At 39.6% G+C, this 22,844-nt stretch overlaps 1 protein-coding gene across 2 annotated transcripts; it reads right to left on the reverse strand.

The window, feature by feature from the left end:
* Positions 1 to 1,683: 1,683 nt before the first annotated feature.
* ache (acetylcholinesterase (Yt blood group)) lies at positions 1,684 to 22,783 on the reverse strand. Of its 2 annotated transcripts, none has more exons than XM_069518674.1 (9): positions 22,533 to 22,783; positions 11,903 to 12,428; positions 10,781 to 11,004; positions 10,129 to 10,389; positions 7,178 to 7,400; positions 6,670 to 6,915; positions 4,368 to 4,560; positions 2,772 to 2,950; positions 1,684 to 1,970 (listed from the first exon to the last, which is right to left on the reverse strand). In XM_069518674.1, exons 2-9 carry the CDS (start codon positions 12,333 to 12,335, stop codon positions 1,849 to 1,851), a joined length of 1,881 nt encoding a protein of 626 aa, XP_069374775.1. In that variant the 5' UTR covers positions 12,336 to 12,428; positions 22,533 to 22,783; the 3' UTR covers positions 1,684 to 1,848. The 2 variants fall into 2 exon arrangements, with proteins under 2 accessions (XP_069374775.1, XP_069374776.1); XM_069518675.1 differs by lacking the exon at positions 22,533 to 22,783 and adding an exon at positions 19,524 to 19,548.
* Between the last annotated feature and the right edge of the window lie 61 nt (positions 22,784 to 22,844).

Here is a 22,844-nt window from a genome sequence, read left to right on the forward strand (position 1 = left end):
TGATAGAGAGAGAGGAACAACTGCAGGAAGAGAAGAGGAGTGTGATGTTAGCGGGTGGAAAAATAAAAGGAAAGAGAGGAAAGAATTAGAAAGGTTAATTCCCCTTTGTGAGATTTAAGGGGGAATTAACGGAATATGGAGGAAAATAGAGGAAAAAGAAAAGATATTGCATCTATTTAATAGCTCTCATTGGACCGTAGAAACATTTTTAAGACTGATGTCATGCAATTAGATTTAATAACTCCAAATGTTTTGATTGTTCATAGATAATTAGATTGCGTTTAGTTGTATTGCTAAACATAGACGTCTAAATGAGATCTACTGATTACTCCAAACTAAATACTAATATAAATTTGGGTGGGGAAATACTGAATTCATTGTCGATGTGTTGGTTTGCAGTCGAAAACGTAGTGACATTTAAATATACTGAGGCTAAAAGGATTGATTTGTCAAAATATCACATATTTTAACACAAATACAGAGTAAACCTGGAATAGTTAAAATTTTTGATATTGTGATACAAGGAAATATTATTACAGGTGGACATACATTATATAGGTATATTGGAATTATTTGTGGGATGCAATGTATTCTTTAGACACGACAACACCAAATGGCACAGATGAAAAAGGTTTTTCGAATCCTCCATATAATAGCTTTGAAGCACAACCATGGACATATGATAGAAATGTTCCATTGTTTTCTGATGTTGTAGACAAAATAACGACCTGGTTAATTGAGAATCAATCATAAAAAAATATCTAGCCCGAGTTAAGAAGTTTGTTATTATATAAATTACATCAATTGGTGAGTTTAGAGAAAAACGACTTTTTTCTTGACTCTCAGTTATTTTATGCATTCTCCAAACTTTTACAACCTTTTAAACTCATGCCGTCACTCCCCCCTTTGGATTTGTGTAGCATATAGCCACTTATTATTTTGAGATTGTATTAAATCGTGAGGCATTTTCAGTTCCTCTGCTCACCCCTTATTGTCCTATTTCTGTCAATCTTTGCTGATATGCTGATAAGACAGTGACTGAGGTGGTAGATATGGCACTACTGATAGAAACAAGGCAAAGGAGTGCTATACATTTTCCATACAATTTAAAGTTCCCTTTTCTAATGTCATGTGGAGTAGGCAGCTTTAGTTTGGACTGCATCTACAGCAGATAGCATCTTACATGTCACATCAATTAAAGTGGTTTTCCAATACTAGGCAAAATTTAGAGAGGTTGATGTTTCTATTAAGGATTACTACCCCAAAAGACCCAGATGCACAGTTGTCGTACAAGAACAAGAACAGGACTAAGTTAAACAGTTCATGAAATTACCATGAAGACAAGTGAAATTGAACTATTAGTTAAGTAATGTAATGGGCCTTTTGAGATGTTGATGTCCGCTTAATACTGGGAGGCTTCCAAGCACGCACAGACACACACACACGCACACACACGCACACACACGCACACAGCTATTTGAAAAGCCATCCTTATTAGGACAGTGCATCGACTTCCATTCATTGCAGACAGCCTCACCAACCACACACACATACAGTACACACACATACGAGGTAATGACATATATTTGACATTTACATTTGTACCGCCATGCAGATGACAAGTGCCCTCATAATCATAATTTCCATTTAAGCACGCAAACTCAGAAAAAACACGTATATAAATAGAATAAATAATATATTAGGTCTTCAACGCAACAGAATACAATAAAATAAAAAATGAAAATGAATGAAATTAGATTTCACTGAGGGGCTATGGGACAAATTGGCCATGACCTGGTTTACAGCTTCCCCCCTTCCTATCATTCTCTCCTCTCTCTGCTGAAGCTCTCAGAGGTCAGTGCAGCGCTCCTGCTTGCTGTAGTGGTCAAACTGGCTCTTCCAGTGCATCATATAGGAGGACCAGCGGTGAAACTCCACTTTCCACTGACGCTCTGCCTCATCGATGTTGTCTAGGAAAAGAAACACAGTTAAAACAGAGGTTATTAGTTGAGCATAATACTGTTTTATGCTAAGCTTCCTAAGGCACAGATTATTTGGATTTGGATTGGCTCCAACCTCAAGATGGTGGGTGTTACTTAGATGTTCTAGGGAGGAGACTAGTGCAAGGGTGTGTTTGCATGAGAATGGGAAATGGCTACTTTTGATCCAGACCGGGATGGACTCCAGCTTCCTCCCACAGTCCAAAGACTAACAGGTTGGGGTTAGGTTAATTTAATACTCTTAATTGGCCCTAGATGTGACAGTTAAAAGTACAGTGTGTAGAATTTTGTGATATCTGGTGTTGAAGTTGCATGTTGCAGCTGAACACCCCTCACCTCACCCTCTCCTTCCAAACATGAAAGAGAAACTGTGGTAGCTTCAGTTGTCATAAAAACTCAAAAGGTGTTTAGTTTGTCCAGTCTGGACTGATGTAAAAAACATGGCGGCCTCCATAGAGAGTGTCCCCTCGATGTAAATATAAAGTATTTAAATATAAAGGGCCTTTTTTGGGGTAAAGAAAATTACAATTTGTAGAATTTAGATGAAACGAACTAGTGAAAACATGAGGATTATTCTACATTACAGATAGATATTTGTGTCAACCATTTATGTATTATTAGCACATATCATCAAAAGAACCTTTCAGAGGCACCAAAAAGGTTGTGTGACTGTACTTTTAGTGTTATTGGTAAGAAAATGACTATTGGACAATTATATTGAGTACAAATTCTACATGTTGACTGCAAGTAGTGTTTTGAAGTAGTTTTTACCAGTGATGTTCAGGAGGCGTGGCAGGAAGCGGTTCCAGAAAGCACACATCTGGTTCCTCAGACCTTTGTGGATCTTCAGTGGTTCAGTGTTGAGTCCCACATGTTTCTGCTCGCTGACAGTGAACAGAGGCCAGCGCTTCCTGGTGTCTAACAGCCCATCGTGGTTCACATTTGGATTTCTGACACAGAGGAGAACGAGGGGGGGGATAAGAGATGCAGTAGAAATATTACAATCAATCAAACTTTTTTTTTTAAATTTATTTATAATAAATTCAAATGGTATTTTTTTGTATATTCCATATACTTGCATTACTATTGTTATTAATATTAATTGAAAGTTATAGTTTAATATGTAACAAACATATATTAGCTTATTCCATGTTCTGATTTCAAATAGAGTTTAGTAAATTGTTTGTAATTAAATACTGAGAACTGTCTAATACACCAAGTCCAGATGTAAATCATGTGGGCATCAGTATTCTCTGAGATTTGGTAGAGCCAGATCTCACTTCCTCACTCTATATGCAAATAAACAAATGTGTCTTTAATGTTCACGCCATTCAAATTGTTTAGATTTTACCCAGACTGAGTGTACAGATGTGTCTGTTGTCAATGCGTTTGTGTCGGTGTGTATGTGTTTCTGTGTATGTTGGCATGAGTGAGTGAGAGAGAGAGGGTAGAGAGGCAGATATAGAGAGAGGAGTCACGAGGGGCTGGGTGAATCAATGGTCCTCAATGCTCCTTGTCAATCTGTCGTGTCTAAATCTGTTAAGCATGCTGTAAACTGAGATTCTGGAATTCTCCCTGATAGCAATTAGAGAACCTTGGCAGCAATTTCATTTTCACTACCTCGATTCAAAAAGTCAGATATAACAGCTGACCATTTATTTGTATCTTGTCTTGCCCGATCTGTATCAAATAATTTATCTTATAGTAGTAGTATAGTATTTCATTTATATTGTGTTAATGGTCCAGGCTCCCTGGCATTTTAATTCATTTTCCACTTTATTTTCAGGCTCATTTTCTCTTCATTCAAGATTCTGTAGATAGGTGATATATCATCCACTGTCTTTTACTATTTCTTTTATTTTCACCTTTTTTAAATCACCTTATCTACGTCAGCTGTTTTAATCTCTTATCCCTTTTATTTATGATTAAACTTAAGTATCCAGTATGTATGTGTGCGTATATATATATATATATATATTTCTAGTTTTCTTTGGATGTTTCTAACTTTTTTATTTATATTTTTATTTTACTAACTGACGGCACCAGGCAGAGAGCACTATGAATTTCACTGCATTGATAAGTTGTATATTTCTGCATATGACAAAAACGCCTCTGAACCTTGAACCTAAAAAGTCCTATTATGTGTTCCCTATTTGCTCATTTAAACCAAATGAACACAAAGGATGATATGGTATCCGCATATATCTGACTGGCCTTTTACCTCTGTAACATCTATCTGTCTGTCCTGTTAAAGTTAGGTAAAGGTAGAGGTACATATTCCTTTAGCCCAGGAAACTTTGAGAAAAAAATACAATTGTCTGACTTGGGTTGCTGCTGTGACAACTCAGAAGAACAAATCTGTCTCACCCAGTGCGTGCAAAGTTGGCCCAGTATCTCATCATGCGTCGGCTCAGTTTCTCCTCCTCTAGAGTATAGTTGAGCCTCTTCTCTAGTGGTAGGCCAAAGACAAATTCAATTTCATAGCCATGGATCACACCCATCCACTCAGGCCAGACAAGGTTGGATGCTCTGTGGTCGAAAAGATAGAGGTACACCCCTCCTTGAGGAGCAGGTAGAGAAAAAGATTAGTGTTTAAGTTTACAGTAATGTGAAATCACTGTAGAAATAATAAAAGTGCCTCTGTTCATGCCATAAATGTATAAATTAAGAAAATACAATTACCAGCAGCAAAAGCACATTAAAAATGGTAATGCACTTTTATTTTATGAACTTAAAAACTGAAAAATTGTAATTGTGTCAAATATGTTCCCAGTGGGTGTTGGACTCTGCCAAGGTTGTTGGCTTCTTCAGACCATGGACTCCAGCGCACACCGGGGTGGTTTTGGGGCCCCACGTGAAATAGTTTAAGTATCTCTGAGTCTTGTTCAGAAGTGAGGGGAAGATGGGGCACAATATGGACAGGCAGGTCAATGCGGCGTCAGCACTAACGTGGTGAAGAGGGAGCTGAGACGCAAGGCAAAGCTTTTGATATACCAGTCAATCTACGCTCAGGGTAGTGATCACATGAGCAAGATTGTGAAATACAAGGAACTGAAATAAATGTTCTCTGTCCAGTGGTAAATAAGCATGGCATGTAACCCAACAGAACACACACGCACACACATAGGTGAAGAGTCCTCGTGATCTTTGCTATCCACTGTGGGGGTCCGCATTGTTGTGTTGGGCCCCCGACAACTGTCTCTCTCCCTGGAACTGACCCTACCACCACTCTATATGACCCTGGACAGTCTGTCTCCTAGAATAGTAATAAGGTTTCACAGTTCAACACAACAAGGCTAATGTCTTTACTTTCTACGAGTCTAAATATGGATCATATGGATCACATCATAACTCCTCTCTGAGCTGCCTTTGCCTAATGACATTTACATAAGCACTTCATTACTTTCTCAAACTTGCATTCGAGACTTAATTTATCTCCAAAATTAAACAGAAAATGTACCACGGCAGCCATTTTACATGCAGTAAGAAATAATACGATGCACTTAGAACCTAACTGTTAAGTAAATATTACATATTATAAAAAACGTTTTTACGTAATCAAGCATTCTGTATCATGAATAAACATCTGATATTAGTGTATAAATATATATAGATACATATTTATAATTAGCAAACGTGCATTCAGTACATATTGTATTACTATTTTAAGTTATGTGTTAGCTTGTGTTGATGATTTTGAGGGGGGCGACTCTCTGGATGGGGGACCCAAGGGTAACAAAAGTGTGGAAATTGTAGGAGCTGTGCACCTACAATTTCTGTTGTTTCATTAGAAGATGCGTATATGTTTTGGAGGCAGCAGTTAGGCGGTGTGAGTCAAAATAAGGTAAACAGGAGAAAAAGGTAACAAATAACTGCTCGTTGTCAGAATTAGGGGGGTGTTGTACTAAGCCCCTGTCACGATTTAGCATCCATTGCGGTTTGCTGTTATGGTAGAGGAAACAAACGGAATGAAGAGAAGGATTAAAATAGCAACACATGGTGCTTTGCAGTTAAATAGTGAGTGGTAGGATTGAGAGACCCAGTGTCTATGGATTCCTGTATGGTCTTTAAACATTCAGATCCCTGCAGCAACACAAATCTGTGCTCCTATACTATTCAAATGGTATCGTTGTGTTAAGTTTGTCTTCTACACCCCTGAAATTCAAGCTGAAAAATGTCACAAATTTGAGTTTGAGAGTGAAATTAACCATGACACCATCAGTGCAAGATAGAGTCGTACTGCAAAGAAAGCCAACATGCAATAACCGAAATTATCACACAGAAAAACAGCTCCCTCCCTCCCATACACCACCCTGATCATGGTGTAACCAGGTCTCTGGACTATCTACAAGCCAGCTGTGGGTTGGAGAATGAGCAACTTTGTTTTGCAGAGAAATGGAAATCAAAGTGGGCTCCTCAGATGTCACAAAGCTTCTCCTCTATTTGAATACCTTCTGGAGGAGAGTTGATGCAAATTCAGTTGATGAGGTAAATTTTTGGTCCCCCAGTAAGCCCACCAGCCATAGGTTTTGATTTAAATGTTAAAATTAATACCGGTGGATCAGCTGATTGTGAGCACAGCGCCAAGGGAACTATACTAGAAGTTGCTTGCAGGATTCACAATTTCTCTACTGGTGACAGCTCATAATAATCATATACTGTATCTTACCTTGTAGGTTTGCTCCACTGTTCACCACCCCGGATCCAGTTGCTCCCATGTTAGCCTTAAGGGCATTGTGCTGGGCATAGGAGCGGGCAAAGTGGGCCAGTGGGCAGATGACGTTGTGGTCGCCCACGATGTCGTCCATGGCTTCACGATTCTTGAACCCATTATTCTCATCCATCCAGTCGGTATACTGTAGCACTACTGCCTCCAGGCCAATATCATTAGCATGTGGTACGCTGAGCTTGACACCTGGCAGAATGAAGTTTAAAGGTGATATGTGCATTTTTTTCTTTTTTTTTTATTAGACATATCTGTGGTTGTGATTTATTTAATTATCTCTGATTAGTCACATCAGCACAATGATCATGGAGAAATGTTTATGCAATCATATGAGCAATTAAAAGCAGGACCATATCTATTCCCCTTTTTAAATGAGTTATGAATTACTTATGTAATTACATATTTTTAAAATTCATATCCGTTATATCTAGCTGATTGACTTGAGCCTCACCTTCCAGGAAGTCCTCTCTTGAGATGAGGCTCTCATTGTCCTTGCTGAAGCCCGGTGCTCCGTACAGCAGGAAGTAGGAGCCCTCGTCCTGGTTGACCCCAAGGAGGATTTGAGTGTCTTTAAAGTTGCCTGAGCTGAGCATGGCCTCAGGAGTGTCAGGCAGAACCTCCCCATCCACAACGGGTACAAATGAAAACCGGAAGAGGGCTGACCATGGCAAAACCTGTTTAGAAGAGAAGGACAAACCCAAATGTATCATTGAGTTGATCAGGGTGACTGTGACATGATGTGCAACCACACAGCAGACCAAATGTTATGACCTAAAAGGTAGTTTCTAGGGGCTTCACTTGATTATTCCACTAGTTGACAATCAAGACCACTTGTCGACCCTGTGCATCGTTGTAGACAAGTCGTTCATTTGTGGTTTTAGGACAATGAAGCAAAGCATCTACAGCAGATTTGCAACTGGAGGCGCTGTTGTTGACAAGAAGTTGACGAGTCACAGTTGTCATGTGTAACTGTAATTCCACGGCAGTGCAATTCAGATGCTTGACTAAACTAAGTAGTATAACCATCTTAAGCTACACCTGCTTGTAGCTAACGCTGACAGCAGCAAAGTTAGTGAGGAAAAGCATGATCGTTTGAGGATATGGGCCTACCCAGAGGAGGCAAGAATGACCCGATCCTGCACTATGAGATACCCGCTGGTATGAGGGACAATTTCGGCTTATTACATCATTGTGAGCACATTTTGGCTGGTCCTCATAAATTCAATAGGCTGTTTGAAGGTTAAGACTTGGTTTAAGGCTTAGAGTTAGAATTGAGGTTAGGCATTTAGTTCTGATGGTTAACGTTAGGGTAAGTAGTTGGGAATGCATTATGTCAATGAACTACAGAGAGACATGCATGTGTGTGTGTCAACATGACTACTGACTATGATTATTATTGATTTCAATTAATGTCAACCTGCTTCTTGTGGTCCCAAAAAGTACAGTATCTGCTATTTGGTTTTGTTCATAGGGAGCAAAGTTTCCTATAAAGTGGCAACTTCAGCCATAATATGAACTAGCTGTAATAGGCATTTACAACACCCATGTGCTCAGATCTATGGCTGCTTATTTATAAATCTGCAAGGAAAACAAAAATAGTTTGGTGCTATTGTCTATTAGGCATGCACCTTTAAGGAGGCACATGAGTTGTAGGTCAAATTCTCAAACAAGTATGTCACATACAGAAATCCAACTATTGATCTACTCTGAACAATGATATAAAACAAATACTTTCTTACTTGAAATCCTCAACTGCCCTTCATTGATATTAACGAATCAAGCACAGAAATCTCAGAGGCAGCTGAAAATCCTGACATACATCTAGACAGCATCAGCTAACATCAATTATCTCCTCTTCTAAATTAGCAGCTTGTCTTTTAGAAGAAATTCTGCCCTCAATAAACAGTACTTTTCAGAAAACAGTAATTTGATCATTATTATAAGACTATGTACCACAATCTTTTAAGCTAGTCATAATTCTCTTCCACTTCTTGAAAGAAACTCTCTTGACCTGGATGGTTTCGCCAACTACAGAGCTATATCTAACCTTCTTTTCTTTTGTTGTCGTGTGCTGTGTGACTTTCTCCAGATCAATAGTGAATATGAAGATTTTCAGCTCATCAAAGTAGAGTACACAGTCACAAAATACCCTCTTATTGCTTTGTTTGTCGTGTCTTGTTATCTTAGTACAGAGTTTGACACCATCAAACGTTACATTGGGTTCTGACTTTTCTTGCTGATTGACTTTACACACAATGCAGCAGGGGGTTCTCTGCACAGACACTTTCATGAGGGGTGGTGCAGCAGGCAGAGGCAGGAAGTAATTATTAAGATTTCATTTGCGGCATATCGACAAGGCATCAGATCACTATAAACTCTCTAGGCATCTTCGTCACTGTCTTCTATGTGTATGACACCACTATTTCATCTATATATATTTATATCTACTTTTTTCTGTCGCGTGTTCAGGCTTCATCAACCCCCCTCACTCGCTCACAGTGAATCCAGCAGGGGCCCCCTACTGTACACTTATATCAGGCAGTCCTGATCTTATTAACAAAAACATTTAGTCATCTTGATGTTTGACCGTCAGGCAATGAAATCTAATAAGTTCATGTTTGAGTTCAAGTGAATGTTGTCAACCAAATTTTAATATATCCTTTCAAGCTGATCTTAAGACATCACATTCAAGAAATGTGGGGTGGGAGGTCACCTTGACCTTTGACATTTATTTACCCAAATCCAAGTCTAAGTGAATGTTTGTGTCAAATGTGAAAGAATTCACTTCAGGCATTTCAGAGATATTACGTTCACAAGGCAAAGAATGTGCTTTGTGAGGTCACACTGACCTTTACCTTTGACTTTATAGGTCATCCATCAATCCAAGTGAATGACTGTTCCAGATGTAATTAAATTCCTTCCTGAAATGTGAAAGGAGTCCTTCATGGTGTTCTCAAGCTATCGTGTTCGCAAGGCAAATAATTTGCTTCGTGGGGTCACAGTGACCTTGACCTTTGACCAAAGAAATAAGTTCTTCCTTGAGTCCAAATAAATGTTTGTACCAAATTTGAAGAAATTGTCTCAGGGCATTCTTAAAATATCGCATTTGCTACAATGGGACGTACGAACTGACAGACAATTTGAAAATGTAATGCCTATTGTCACTGGCTCTTGCCACAGCGGGGGCATTAAAAATATATTGTTTGAAATTATTTAAATTAAAAAAAACAGACACTCCCTGTGTAAAAAGACCTTAAACTTGGTTTTATTCTGTTTTAACTGTCGACCATTCTCTTGAAAAGACCCAACAACGTGTTCCCATTATTTATTTATTTATTATAAATGAATTTCCTAAAATAGTCTAAGCAAATGTAGCTGACATGTTACTGACATCACCATTACCTGCCACTCCTGGTCGATGAGTTCCTGTGGAGATTTACCCCGCATGCAGTCCACCAACTCCGTGTCATTGCCTCCGTTACAGCCAACCAATTTCGCCAGCAGTGTGGCCCGTCTGCGGGCTTCAGCAGGAGTGACTGAGGCCCAGGGGCAGTTGGGGACCCCGCTCTGAAGGATGGCGCGGGTGAAGGTAGACCGGCTGTCTGGAGACAGGAGGTGGAATCCTACTGAAGCACCACCAGCACTTTCTCCAAATATAGTAACCTGTTCAACAGGAAAGAAGAGTGCAAATAGAGAGAACAGGATCAGTTACCTGCTTCATTAGAAACAAAAAGAGCTAGGATAGATACAGTTGAGAGTGGCCTTCCATTTGTACAACTCTGACACGATAAGACAAGGCTACAAATGTGTTTTGAGATCAAAGTGAACTGTGACCATCCCAAATGTAATCAGTTCATGAATCACTTCATAAGTCGGCTTGAAAAAGTTGCAAAGTTGCAAAAGTTGAAGAAATTCCTTCACTATGTTTGAGAGCTAGTAGATTTGAAAGAATGGGACTGACAGATGGTCATATGGACGGAAAACCGGAAAGCATAAAGCCTCTGGCTACAGCTGTTGCTGGCTCCAAGGCATTATATAAGAGTCTAAAACTCACCTGTTTTGGGTTTCCACCAAAAAAATGGATGTTGTCTTGTACCCACTGCAGTGCCATTCTTTGGTCCAGCAGACCCACATTGCCAGGAGCCTCAGATGAACCATGCAGGGCTAGGAAGCCAAAGGCTCCAATTCGGTAGTTCATGGAGACCACAATGACTGTCTCACTGTGAGCTAGGTAACGACCATCATACACGTCCAGTGAAGAAGAGCCACTGTAGAACCCTGGAAATGTTAAATATCAGAGTAAAGTGGTTCATTTTACCATATGCTCAACAATGCACAGAACCTTTGGTCTTAAAAAAAGGTCACTAGGGTTTTAATAATCGAATAAAACTGTTTTTAAGAGCTTCAGAGCATCAGGAACGTCCTGTTATAAGATTAACTCTCCTGTTCTGAGCAGTGAAATTTGACTTGCTTTTGAAATCTAGATGTGTGCGAAGCATATCATTGATTTTGGTCTGATGAAATTACATACTCATCAAGGGCAAATGAATATAATGAAGCAGATGATCAGAAAGTTACTTCTGTGGTGCTATTGGTTAAATTCGACCCAGAAGGTTGTCAGAAACAGAGTTGAAAAATACATAGTAAATGTTGCCCAACCATCAAGAAGAACAGAAAAACTTGCCTGTTCTGTCCATCATAAATATATTGGGACTATTTTAAAATAAGGATTTGTACATTGTAGATTAAATGTTCCTTTAGGAATAAAAAAGATGTTATAGTGTACTATGAATAATGAGTAGCAAAAACCTACACAATAAATGTAAACCATTTTCAACACAAAAGGGACTTAAGTGGTACTTTCATATTTGACTATTCAAAAACTACAAATTAATTTTACCTACAATTCCAATTGTCACAGGTTCATCAGTTTTCTTGCACAAATAATACCTTCATATGACCACTGCAGTGCTGGGACAGTGGTGAGAGAAGACCGCCGTGTTCTTCATTTTATATTATATAATATATATGGTGATATGATTCTGGGTTAAAATCCGAAGAGATTGAACAATTTAAACAGGTAATGGGCCAATGGCTTATTTGAATTTCAAATAGCCACACTGGAAGAATGAGTCTGAGTAAAAAGACCCTGAATCTGAAAGTTATGATCACATACCTCCTCCGTAGATCCAGACCATTACTGTAAGATTGTGTGGTCTGGGTGAGGAAGGCACCCAGATATTAAGATACAGACAGTCCTCGCTCATCTCTCTGTTGGGGTTCCACATTTCAGTGCCCTGGAAGCCAGGGAATGATGTATCCACAAACTGGTAGCACGCATTGGGGTAAGCATTGGCCTCGTGCACCCCTGTCCATGGACGTTTTGGCTCGGCACGACGGAAACGGCGCTTTCCTACTGGTGGCTCTGCAAAGGGAATGCCCAGGAAAGCAGTGACAAAGCTTCGGTCCGGCACCGGCATGCGGATTCCACGGACTCGACCGATACGTGTCTGGACGATGAGGTCAGCCTCGCTTTGGGTGGAGCAGGCTGGGATGAGGAGAGACAGGAGGAAGATTGGGGCTATGAGGAGAAGAGCAAAGGCCTGCATGATGGAGGAAAACACGGTTTCTGTGGCTGGAGCAGTAGTAATGTTTTCCTCTCCAGTCAAGGAGGGCAGGGTCTGCTCTGCTTCCCCTTAGATCTACAGACAGAAAGATAGAGAGGGGGGGAGAGAAGAGATAATGTGATTATAGATAAGAGAGTGATAGAGAACAGACTGAAAGAGGTAGGGATAAATCAGATGAGTAACAGTATGAGGGCACAGAGGAAGTCTGGAAGTGTCATCAGTGTAGATTCAATGTGTTCAGACAGACAAATCCAACCAAAATAATTTTTTTGTTGTAATATGTGTAATACTTGTTACATATATCCTAAAACCCATTGAAAAACATTCATATTCCAAAGCAAATCTTGAAACTTTGAGGTTATTCAAAAAGGTTCCATCCAAGATGTGTGAATCATTCTTAAAATGTTCAAAATAAGCATCCTCAGGAGTATATGGGCCAGGGAACCTCTAAAACACTGGAGACCCTGGTAGGGGTTCACATGTCTTTAAACAGTGTCCTAGAAATGTCCTACAAGTGCTGAGGCCTGTGATGTCAATTGTGCTAACTACATTTGCTGATGAAGAACTTTTGATTTTGTGACAGAATTTATTATTTTATAATTATTTTAATTTTTTGAATATGAGATTTCAAGTAAGAACTCAAAATTAAATGTAAAAAATCATTGATGACTTAATATAATTGGAATCTATTTTAGTGACATATATATGTATATATATATAATAGGACAAATGTGTTTTAGACCAGGTTGAATGTCACTTGAAAAGAACAAATGGCTGATAAATAATAAATGGATGTCTCATGCGAATACTATTTCAGCTTGAAGTGAAGCCCATCAGGCAATTGGCAACACATGGAAAATTGGTTCAATTTAAATGGTGTACTGAATTATCAGCTTTTTAAAGATTGTTTGTCAGGATATCTACATAGCTCATCAGTCGAAAGCCTACAGAGAATGAAGACAAAGAGCACAGACGGGCTGTGAGATCCCATGATAAACGTATTAAATATTCAGCACTACACCAAGACAACAGCAGTCTGACATAGTCATTCTGCTCTACAGCAAGGATGAAGATTTCATGTCGAAAAATTATCTAACACATACATTTTACTGCTCCTGCTTATGGTAAATGGTCTGTATTCATAAAACCCTTCTCTTATGTTGATTGAATGCACTTTATAGTAGTTTTTCATACATTGCATCTATGTCCAGCACTTTCAGTATCCCACATCACGCACACGCTGTCAAGGGCAAATTGGGGTTCAGTGTCTTGCCAGAGGAATGGAGAGAAGAAAAAGAAATGTGTTGAAAAGGCCAGCGCCACTTGGACGATTCAACGTTCCCCCCTTTAGAGTGGTATGTCCCATTTCAGCTCGTCCACCCAACCCTACTAATCGGCTCTAATCGTCCACACCCGATCACGCCAGTTGATCCAGTATGCCTTGATATAGAATGTCAGATAGTGGAAAATTTCCAGACATTGGTTATAGCAAACACAGTTACCCTAGCTTAAGCCATGGCTTGAGCTTGTGGGTGTAATATAAGGTCTAATTTCATGATTGAGCTCTGAGAGCATTCATCTAATACAAACACAGCCTTTAATGCAACATTGTCTTCTCCTGCGATGACATGCCATGCCCCATAAATTGTTGCCTGTCAGGACTTATTTCATTTGGTATACTCATGTGTTGATTTTGGCAGTGTTCACACTGGGAAATAATTACAAATAGTTATTTCTTTGTGATTTAAAAATCTCTGTTAAATACCAAACTATATATTGTAAAAGTAAATGATAATGCCAAAAGAAATCTGAAGGTGAAGCTCCTTTATTTGTGAATTACTACAAAACTTGACATGAGCCAAGTTAATGTATGTGGACTGAATTATATTATTTAAATATTAACTGAAGATCTCTTAGGGTAGTCCTGATTAAACCCACTAATGGCATGGCTCCTTCCAGTACACATACCATCAGTAACCTTCTCTTATGAAGGATAGACGAATGAAAAGCTATATTCATTGACATTATGAAATAATTGTATGATTAGTTTGGTTTTAAGCAGTTTATAACAGAATTGAACTTAATGAAGTGACATTGTTCAGTTTTCTCAAGGCTGAAATGTGCTCATTGCTACTTGTTGATTTAAAATAATGCCAATTGAGTTGCCTCCCTCTGTTGCACGCAAACAGATATACTTTGCATAGAAGTGTATAGAGGAGTAGAGGATTAAATGATTTGGAAAACTAGAAATGTACTTGAGATGCTAGTTTTTAATATTCAATATGTTCTACATTGTTAAAATGAACAATTATCAAGTTTTTACTTTTAAGAACAAGTTAATACAAGTACCAATGGCTTTTCAATTGATTGGTCTTTGATTGATTCGTCTGTTCATGATCTGGCATCATTTTAGACAGTCAAAACCGAAACTTCCAGCGTACAATCAAATGAACCAGAGCAAAGCAGCAACTCTCACATTGGAGAAGCTGTAAACGTCTCCATTGACTTATAGTATTTCCATACAGTGGTAAGACTTGTACAACAAATAAGCAGAACAAGGGATAATATTGTTTAAAAAACAAAATGCCTCGATAAAAGTTCTTAAAATGCAACTGGATTTTCATCAGACATCTAGTCCAATTTTACTCAATGTCACTATTTTGTTTTTCCAAGCATGTTGCCCATTAAAATAGGCAGGAAATGGCTGCGGATATGTGGTAATGCCAATCATGTGAGACATTTAAATAGAGAAGGCCGAATTATGAACTGGTTGTCATTGTCATTGAAAGTCATTGTTCGCCTGAGTGAAAGAAGTCTATATGTGAGGGAGAGAAAGGGTGACATCACAAAAATAGATCCTCTACATACAACTGAGCTCTGCAGAAATAGCACGCAGACACTCACACACACAAACACACACACACAGCTGCCCCCTATCCCTTACAGGACCTCAAAGCTAATTCTGTCACTATGACAACAATATATTGCAAAACATAAACACTAACCTTTAACCTGACAGGTGGGAGATATCTGAACATGTGCAGTTAGTTTTAATTTTGTTTCACACTAGCATCTAACAGGTCATAGCACTCTACCTACTGAGCTTATAGCTACTGAACAAGATTAACATAAAGTGTTTATTTAGCCAAATTTTCACTTTCAAGCTTTTAAAAAACCTGTTTTCAGTTTACACCTTCTGTCCAGCACATTTACTGCAAATAGAATTTGAATGATTGATCTATAAAAGGAAAATGAAGCAAGAAACTGAAAATAAGCATTCGTATTGTCTTAGATGTTTTCTGCTGGACAGGTGATTTAGCTTACTACTAGGGATGGTAGGCTATTCCTGACCTTGGGCAGGAATAGCCTACATATCCTATTATGTTGGGCATAAATAGTTGTGGTTGAGCAATCCTAGTTTTATCTGGGCATGTTTGTCTCTGCAAGGCACCATCCCACAACTTCAGGATATAGAAGAATCTGTATTACAGTAGATAACTGGCACGAAGCATTTATTTTCTTATAGTTCTTTTCCAGCTAGGAGACAGGCCCTGCTCAGCAATTCCAAAACCTTTTTCAAATCCAGCTTTATTGAGCAGTGGAATTTCAATGGATGTCATTGTATTGAACAATTGTGCTGTTGGTTTTCTAATATGTTCTCTTACCAACAAAGAGTTTCTTTCTTTCTTTTTGTATACTGTTGTCTCTCTATAGAGTGATGTGATTTATAAAGCAGTCTCTGGCTATACTTTACAGAGATGATGAGTCTTGCCCCAATAATATATGATCTTTTTGTACATAAAAATATGTTATTTCACAAGAAGTTAACACAAAGTTGGAGAAGCTATGGTATTATAATATTATGTTTGTTTCCACAGCTTACACTACATGAGCATTGTAGAGGAGGACATGGAGGAGGATGTTTTCAATGATCTTGACATGACAGCCTGTAAGTAGTATTTCTTAATGTAGCATATCATTTAGCATTCTCTCTATTCTTTAAAAAGTATTTTTTTTTCTCTGCTTGGCCCCCTAGTATAAAACCAGCAGAAAGTCCGGAGGAGTCAAAGTGAGAACACAGCAGGTGATCCTCTGGAGCAATGCCACAAGGCATTCCACAATCATATTCTGGTGTACGCATGCAAGCAATACGCTTTCAGTCCCCCGGTTTATGAAGCAGGCGTGCTGCTTGCGGCTCCTGATAACAACTTCCACCAAAACAGAACAACATCAAAACTGAGGAAGCAAAGAAATGTTAACATTTGAAATACTCAAATAATATGCAAATAATATTTTACATGCTCAAACACTGTTTAAAGGGTATAGAACGGTTAAAATGTGATTTCAGCTTCAGAAGGTTTTACAAAACGAATGCCAGAAGAAACAGCATGTATGGCCTGAAAACTGAAATAAAAACGTATCTAAGAACATCTAAGAGCTGCGAGCAAGAATTCTGAATCGCAGAATCACAAGGGGAGTTGGGAAACCTCAAAGGAGGAGCCTTTGTCCAGATGAACCCAGAGGGCTCAGATTGGCAACCCCCCCATATCTGCACCATCCACATTAGAATCGGTGGAGACAGACGTTACAAGACGTCTATGTGAATGTGTTTTTTACCTTTCTTGCGGCAAATGTGGCAAACTTTGTAAATCAAATTTATACTATAATTCTTTTTACAAAATTGCAAAAAATAAATAAATATTATATTAATTAGTAATCTAACAGGACTACTATACCATGCAGTTGTTGATGTGGAATGATCCAGATGGGAGGTCACCATGCATCCTAGAAAAGCACAGCTGAATCATGGTGCCTCTCAGGCACACCAACTTGTATAAATGAACGTGTATATGTGTATATATATATTCAAAATGACTACAGTAAATCTGTTTAATTTCTTTTTATTATTGCAATTTTCATCCCAGTGTAAACTCAACTGAACAAATGAAAACAATGAAAAAATGTATAATACCAAAGCAAATGTGTAAAATGGTAATAGAAAAATAATTACATTAAAAAAATACAAATACATTATAATTGCCTTCATTTTACCCACAAACATTTGATGCCTTGATGACGTATGTGAATATTTTTTGTACTTAATGAAGATTCCAGAGGGCCTGAAAGGAAACAGAGACCAGGTATGAAACCTGTGCACTGTCCTTTTGGATCGCAGAACTTGTCCCAGACCCTCCAAACCCAGCAAATGGTTTATTTGGCTTGAGTGCCACGTTGCATGTAACAAAATTCTGCATAACAGTACTCCCTCTAGTCACCCCTAGGCTCTCTAATATGGCCTGATACCATGACATCCTCTAATTACTACCTGTGAATACATAAACTCAAGATAGCACTGGGAGAAGTTCAGTCCTGTTTTCAGGATGCTGGCCACAGCATTTCTTCTCTCGGTCTGTAAGTATGTCCCTACAGTTGCCATGGCACACCATGGTCCCCCACACTGTCCCCCACTGATGCATCATCAAGGCATCTAAAGTAACCCTGGCTGCTTAGTTGGGCAGTCCCTCTTGACTAAGTCTCTGATGACAAACAAAGGAAAAACACAGATAAAGCTTATTATTTGCATGATATAATGTTGGTTATATGATGATGGGAGTGAATAGGGCTTGTAGGCTGTAATGTTTTTTATTCAACGTATCTAAAACAATAATCCCTACAGAGTATTCATATAATTATTCAGCTGTGTCACTGATGTTTTACAGGCAATGACTCACGTGCAACACACACATACATTACAAAATCAATACTCAGCCATAAACACCATTTTGCGTGCATCAAGTCGTTCTTGTTGATAATATGCACACCACATAGGATTATAATAAATATTTGTTTCAAAAATACAAACCTGTGTTGTTACAGTTCAGATTGCGGTGCTTCAATCTCTCCTCTTCCTCCCTGCAGCTGCTGCTTTGGGAGCTCTCCCTCACCTCACCCTCTGACCCTGCCTCTGTCCTCCTCCTCTCCCTCATCCTCTACCCTCTCCGCAGCTCAGTCTGTAAATGCAGAAAACATATGTATCCTGCTGGCACCGTCTAACTGTTGTCTGACTAGACAAATATCTTGTTACTTTGCTAATGTTAGCTTGCAAAATTTGAGAGAAGACTGCTAGATGTGGTGGTTGACACAAGAAGGCCACCGTAGTTCTCCGATACACTTTGGAAGGGGGGCGAAGTTCAGTTAGTTACACTGTAAACTTCACCACTAGATGCAGCTTAATCCTACACACTTAATCTTTACAAGAGTGCAAATCAATATATTTCCCTAATCTTGAGAATTATTTTTTCTTCAAATGTATCAGTACTTGCCCTAAATGTAATCAATTCTGAAGCTGTGACCCCAAAAAAAGGAGGATTAGGTCAAAACGGAGAGAAGGGAGAAGGTGGGAAGAGGATGAGAGCAGAGTAAGACACTGACTAGAGGGGATGTGACTGGGAGGGGGAAAGTGTGTCACTTCTTAAATTAGACTGAGGAATTTGGATGTATGAAGTTCACAGGAGGATTTGTTTCACAAGGGGGGGGGAGCAAGTTGTGTTTCTCAGGATAAATCACTCTACAGAAAATCGACAAATAAATAAAAAAGTCAAAAAATAGTGCACAGAATAAATTGATATATATATATATTTAAAAGTGATATTAAAAATAAGTTGTTTTCTGGAAAATTCCGAATCAACCTTTCTATCAGGGATAGAAGGGATTCATTGAACTTAAGAGGCAGTGCCAGACGCAGGTTGCTTTATTGTTTTGAACCACTCGTGTTTGCTCGGATTCTGTCTCCTGGGGTGGGTCTTTTTATTCATGCGCAAAAATACATATATATACTTGCATGCACATGGTGCGATCAGAGCAATGTGGTGTGACTGAAGCAGTGAACCAGGTGGAGTGACGTTGATTCGGGTTGATAACACGTACACTCTTGATTTTTTGTTAACAATAGTGCCGAGGTTAAGCTAGTAGCTAATAGTTGCGGAGAAGCAATGAAAGCTGTCTCTCTGTAGTCTGTGATTATGTAAGTATGCCCCGAATATGGTGAACTCTGAAAAACATATCTACTGTCTGAGACATACCAGCCTCTCCCGTCTCCCTCAAAAGGAATACCTGCAGAGTCCTCACCCATGCCATTAGTCTCCAGTTCATCCTCTGGTGGGTTCTCACCTATGGTCTCCTGCTCTGCCTCCTGAGGGGTCCTAATCAATGCTGGTCTCCAGTCCTGCCTCCTGAGTTTATGTGCCGGTACCATGACCCTCTGGCTGAGAGACCTTGTCTTCCTCTTGTCTGGTCTCCTGGCTACCTTCCAATAGGCTCTGTCTTCGCTTTCAGCCTCTTGCTCAGCCTGCACAACCAGACTCCAATTCTGCTTCAGGGGAGATCGAGCATTTGCCACCAGCCTCCTATTTGCCCCACAGAGAGATCCAGCTTTCCTGTAAGCATCCTGCTTGCCCTTCAGAGAGGTTGCACCTTCATCTTTGCCTTCACCAACGCTGTCCGCAGCAGTCCTGTATAAGCCCTCACCCTCTGCAATGGTCCTGTTTTCATCTTTGTGTTCGACAACACCCTCCTGATCATTGGACTGTTGTAGGTGGTGGAGATGAAGCTCTTTTGAACTAATTTGCATCCAAATACAATAAATTTTTTCCATTACTACTGCAGTGCCTCACACTGAACCCCAAAAAGGAGGATAGGTTGCCACTGCCATAGTCGGGAATGTGCTGCTGACATGATCCATGTCACTTACATTAATGAGTCCCAGCCACCACTGCGGAAGAGCACTGGTCGGCTATTTATTAAAAGTCTATTAATATCGAACATATCACATGCCCACATCGCACCAAATTTGACACTACACTTCCTTGTGCCCTTTATACACATGCCAAACTGTGAGACCAATAAGATGAACAGTTCTCCATAAATGCGAGCCACATACAAACAGACAGAGATTTCTGAGAGATAATGCATGGCCCCATGTTGGCCCCACATCCAAGTTCTTGCATGGCCTGCATACTCACCACACATGTCACCTATGATGTTTGGGAGCTTTGGATCAATGGAGCCATTGAAGAGGAGTGATCGAATACTCCACAGGCCGCAATTAATAAACCGATCAACTCTATGCGAGGGAGATGTGTCTCACTGCATGTGAGAAATGGTGGTCATTCCAGATACTGACTGCCCTCCCAAAAAATACCCTATGTCAAACAGCAGTTTGTTGCCTAATAAAGTTCTTTCTTCAAGATAAACTGTAGAACTCATAGAACAAAAAGTGCTGCTAATAGATGCACTGTATGAATGTGTGTGTTAATGGGTGAATGGCAAAACTGTACTGTAAAGTGCATTAAGACTAGAAAAGCTCTATATAAATACAATCAGTTTACCATAAACTGTATATTTTAGAGTGGACTTTTATTGTGACACATCTGTGCAATAATCATGCCTTATAATCAGCATCTTTTAATGTCACACCTGTCGGTTGGACAGACTATCTTTGTTAAGGTGAGGTATTCACTTACACAGATTTTAATACATTTGAGAGAAATAAATCTTTTACTTCAATTTATGAAAAATGGGAACGAAAACAAAACGGTTGCATTTATATTTTTGTTGAGTGCAGTTACCAAAATTTACTGTAGGTGTGCTTGAGTGCAGCCAGACTGATCCTCTGTGCACATCAAACCCATACACTCTAAGCACTCAAGCCAGGACAGTTCGTAAAAATATATCTTCAGTCCCACATTGCTGCCTGAAATACTCACTAACCAAATTTAATGAACTCACAACTGAAAACAGCCCTTAACAGATTCTTGCTGTTTGACTTCACTAAAATACTGATTTTTTTTTTTTTTAATTAAAGTATACATTTATGAACCATTCACAAACATTTACATCCTCAGCAAACCTGCAACCCTGACAACACTTTGGCAGTCCTTCAATTGAGAATGTAGATAAGGAATGCATGCCCTGCCAACTGCCAAAATGCATTTCCTTGTAACTTACAGAAGTATCAAATTCAGTCTACGGTGAGATCGGGAGGGCAGGAAATGGCAAGAATCACTTTGTTTAAATCACAGAAGACACAAATACATCACTCACTAACTGCGCTTCAGCTTTTCTATCCTTTGACTTCAGCCAACATGCAGCATCCTTGAAAGCATGACTGTTATGCAATATGCAACACAAGAGACCATGGAGAAGATATCTTATCTGCAACCACACACAGGGCTGTTTACCTGAGAGATTTAACAGCATGCAAGATAATACTGCTTTTGTAATGAGATCATTGTTGACATGACACATGCAAGTAAACATATGCATATGCCTTTGATAACAATTATAATCTATTTGCACATTTAATAATGCTGAGTCAGTCATTGCAATTAACCATTTAGCTCTTGATGCAAAACACACAATATTGCTACACATGTATTATGAAGTACTATTCCCAACATCTGTGATTTCAGTATTTAACCATGACAAACTTGGGGGTTTTCACAGGGTTATGGATATCGATTGCTGCTTGTGTATGTTTGTCTGAGAGAGACATAGAGGCAGGGAAAGCACCTCTTACCACTTCACTACGTTTACACCTTTATTTGCAGCATGCTTATTGCTTCCAGAGAGCAGCGTCAGTTATACCAATACAATTTCAATAAAACCTGTTATTACGCGGTTACATCCCTGCCGAAAATACACACTACTTTTGTCGAATTAAAAAATTCCACCCGATCGTTTCCATGAGCACGGGAGATTTGCTAACAAGCAAGTGAACCTGAAATTGCCTGAATATAAAAGGGAGTTTGGCCTGACGCTCTGCCATGTTGGAGAAAAGCACGCAGCCCACAACAGGCTGACCGGAGAACCAGCTCGTAACCATGGCTAAAGATCCATGGGCATCCCACCATCACCATCACCATCATCGTGGAGATGTGTGATGTTTTATTACTGTGCGATACATAGATTTGAAGCTATCGCGCGATGCAGTATGGATGGGGGCAAATGCACACTGGCTGTTGAAATGCATGCTTTTATTCCGCAATAACAAATGAATCCCATGGCAGCTGCGAAATGTCACCGGCTGCCAATGCAGGATCGGCACCAGTGTTTCTTACCTGACTGCCCCTGCAAAGCAAAGCGACATCGACGACCCTGCAGACTTTGTGTCTTCCTTACCTCGGTCTGTTGGGTCCGCAGACAACGACGCGGGACCGGAGTCCGTGGCTGGACTGAAATGTTTCCCGAAGCAGAGGTGTCAGACGGCCGACTGTCAGAGACGAAATGTCGGAAATGCCTCCTCCGAGCTGCGGCGCCCGTCTTCAACATTCATTCAGCCAGACCGTAAGGCAGTGACGGTAGGGGGAGACTGCTGCTGATAAGTACTGCATGTAAACATAGTACAGGCAGGGGTCTCGCGAGAACACCCCCGTTGGAGTGTGCTGTCAAACAGAATCGGTCCGTTCCAGTTGGACTGGTCTGACTGCGGCT

This window comes from Paralichthys olivaceus, chromosome 22 (assembly GCF_024713975.1).
Source record: "Paralichthys olivaceus isolate ysfri-2021 chromosome 22, ASM2471397v2, whole genome shotgun sequence".
Lineage (NCBI taxonomy): Eukaryota > Metazoa > Chordata > Actinopteri > Pleuronectiformes > Paralichthyidae > Paralichthys > Paralichthys olivaceus.